The sequence below is a fragment of the Haemaphysalis longicornis genome, unplaced genomic scaffold (genome assembly GCF_048455015.1).
Source record: "Haemaphysalis longicornis isolate Haplotype H1 unplaced genomic scaffold, Haemaphysalis longicornis Haplotype H1 scaffold_5, whole genome shotgun sequence".
Lineage (NCBI taxonomy): Eukaryota > Metazoa > Arthropoda > Arachnida > Ixodida > Ixodidae > Haemaphysalis > Haemaphysalis longicornis.
This window is the reverse complement of record NW_027526385.1, coordinates 80791695-80794174: the sequence shown is the minus strand read 5'-3', so window position 1 is coordinate 80794174 and position 2480 is coordinate 80791695. Positions and strand designations below refer to the sequence as shown.

Here is a 2480-nt window from a genome sequence, read left to right as displayed (position 1 = left end):
ACTGTCTTCGTAAGCGACATTACACAAGATTGAAAACACATGTAGCTGTTCTGTGCACCTGTGAGATTTTAAAAGAAGGGCAAATGGTCAACAGCTAAGCCGTAGCAGAAAATCTGTGCTCAATATGAGGTCTAAGAAGCTTGGTTTACACACTGTAACCCTGTTAGTTTCTTTGCAAAAATGCACTACGTGAATTTGTAATGTAATTCGCAATTTAACTTGCGATGAAAGCCTTAAATGACTGACCCAAAACCGTTATCCATCCTACCTGCCTTCAAAGTCACTCAAATTCGACTTAACTATAGCTGCGCGTAAAAGATTTGTTTGAACACTTTCATTTATATCTCTGCGCTGACGAAAATTCGGAAATTGTATGTTGCCTTCCGAATGCTCAAAAAAGGAAGTTGACGCTCAAATGCGGAGGCAGTCAAGTGCTGTTACGGTTTTAGGTCATCCCACAAACGCAATTACGCGTCATGTTTCCAAAGAAAGCGACTGAACATGCTGTCGTGAAATTAATTCTCGAGATCGGGCCTTCCTGATTTGTCCCTATTTTCTGTTTTTATTCAATGTTCAAAGTCATACTTTGGAAAGGCCGAGCTTGCCACGAACCACGGTCTACAGGTTCATTGCCATCATTCTGTGATTCCCGATGGGTCGCCGCTTTTTCGGCGTAGTAATGAAAGCTTATTGCCGCTTCCATGCAGTACATTGAACGTTGAGGAAACGAACTCTAGCACGCCATCCTTGTCCGGGCCTTATATGCGCACATACGGCGCGATAAAAACACGAAGCGCACCGACAGTGCGCGTTCGCCCGCTACAAATACAAAGAACCGTAGCCATGTAAGCTTCGCTTAAAGGGACCCTGCAGCACTCATCTCATTTTTTTTTCTCGAAATCTTAGATGCTTGCCGAACGTAGTCAATAAACACACACAGGGCTTATATTAGGAGCAGCAAAGTGCCTCAACCCAAAATGACTGCTCTACTTCCATCAGACAACTTGAAAACCTTCTCAAAAAGATTTTACTCTCTTTCTCAGTCTTGGCGTTCTCAGGCCGCTCGAATTACGTCATCGCATCGGTGTAGCGGCTATTGGCCGGCGTCCATTCAATTGCATAATGAACGCATTCGATAGCCACTTGAGAAAGAAATCCACAAAAGGAAAGCACAAATGGAAGGCGCCTCTGCATCGACGAGCAAACCATGCAGTGCCGCCCCGTGCTGGGGATAACTGTAGCTGTCTGAGTGCTTACAGACGCGAAGGAAAGAGTGAAAGCGTATATGGGCAGTGTTGCGGAGTCCCTTAAAAAATTCGCTTAGGAGAAGCAGAGGCTTACCAAGAAGCGGACAGCGTCGCTTCCGCGTATTGTCATACGAGGAGACTCCTGCTTCTGCGGGAGCGGCGAATTCCCCGAAGCCGTCACCGGTGCGTGGTCGTCCGCGTAACCGCACACCATACACCGTCGACGACGACCTCGAACTGATGAGCGGACTCTTCTCTTAGAAGACGGGTTGCAGCCGCGTGCAAGGTGACACCGAACAACGAGTCGAGGGGTCTCGCCGGCCGGTCGAGTTGCGCTGCATCCGCTGGGCTTTTCGTAATCGCCTTTGACAGCCACCGCTGTTGAGATTCGCCGTTATTACGGAACGGCCGAGATGAGGCCGGTGGCTGCCATGACAGAATTTTATGGGTCCAAAAGTAATAAAACAAACTTCCAGATACTTCCGAATGGGAATCGTCTTATGAACGCGTAAGCCGCTCTGCCACTCCCGAGGCCCCTATATAATCGTCTTCATTAATACAGACACAAGCATTGCTGGGAAGGCGTTTTTTAGGCGCCATATAAGTGTTCCGTTACCAAAGCATCAAGTCCATAGAACCTCTACTAATTAAGTATTTCCACAATACCCCATACATTAAACGTCATATAATAATACCCCTAAAACCGTCTAATATTTTATAGTCGGCTTCACTGCTTTGCGAGGACGCATAGCTTGGAAGGCGTAGTTAGCGGCCATGTAAGAGATCTAACAAGATAATATCCAGGCCCTAGGGTTTTGTATTTATAGCATTTTGTATAATCGGAAAGGGTGACACAAAAAGCCTCACAGACGGACAAAAAGGGTTCCCAGTTCTGTTCATATAGAAATACTTAAACATTTCAAATACAAAGCACGGCAGGTTTGCCTTCCATAATACTGACCCCATTTCCAACGAAGGTGTTCCTCCGGATAGCCTCAAATGGTACCTCCTTCAAGCATACATGTTGACCGTCCGTCCTTTACAAATTTAAACTTGGCGCCAAATGCAGCTCTTTCACAACACGGGACAAACAATTAGCATCATTCCTCTAACACGTGTCATAATGTTTTGTAGCATTCGAATTCGCGTTTCCCCCCTCTTTCTAGAGCAGTACACAAGTCACGTCTTCAAACCATCGCCAGCACTTGGCTAATAAAATTCCCTCCATTCCCG

At 46.2% G+C, this 2480-nt stretch overlaps 1 protein-coding gene across 1 annotated transcript in view; it reads right to left on the bottom strand.

Annotated features, from left to right (window-relative positions):
• Window positions 1-1681, bottom strand: part of LOC144139301 (uncharacterized) — a 34790-nt gene extending 33109 nt beyond the window's left edge. The window contains exon 1 of the mRNA XM_077671694.1: window positions 1342-1681. Coding sequence (XP_077527820.1) covers window positions 1342-1461 — 120 coding nt within the window. The 5' untranslated portion in view covers window positions 1462-1681. The remainder of the gene's footprint in view (window positions 1-1341) is intronic.
• Window positions 1682-2480: the final 799 nt, after the last annotated feature.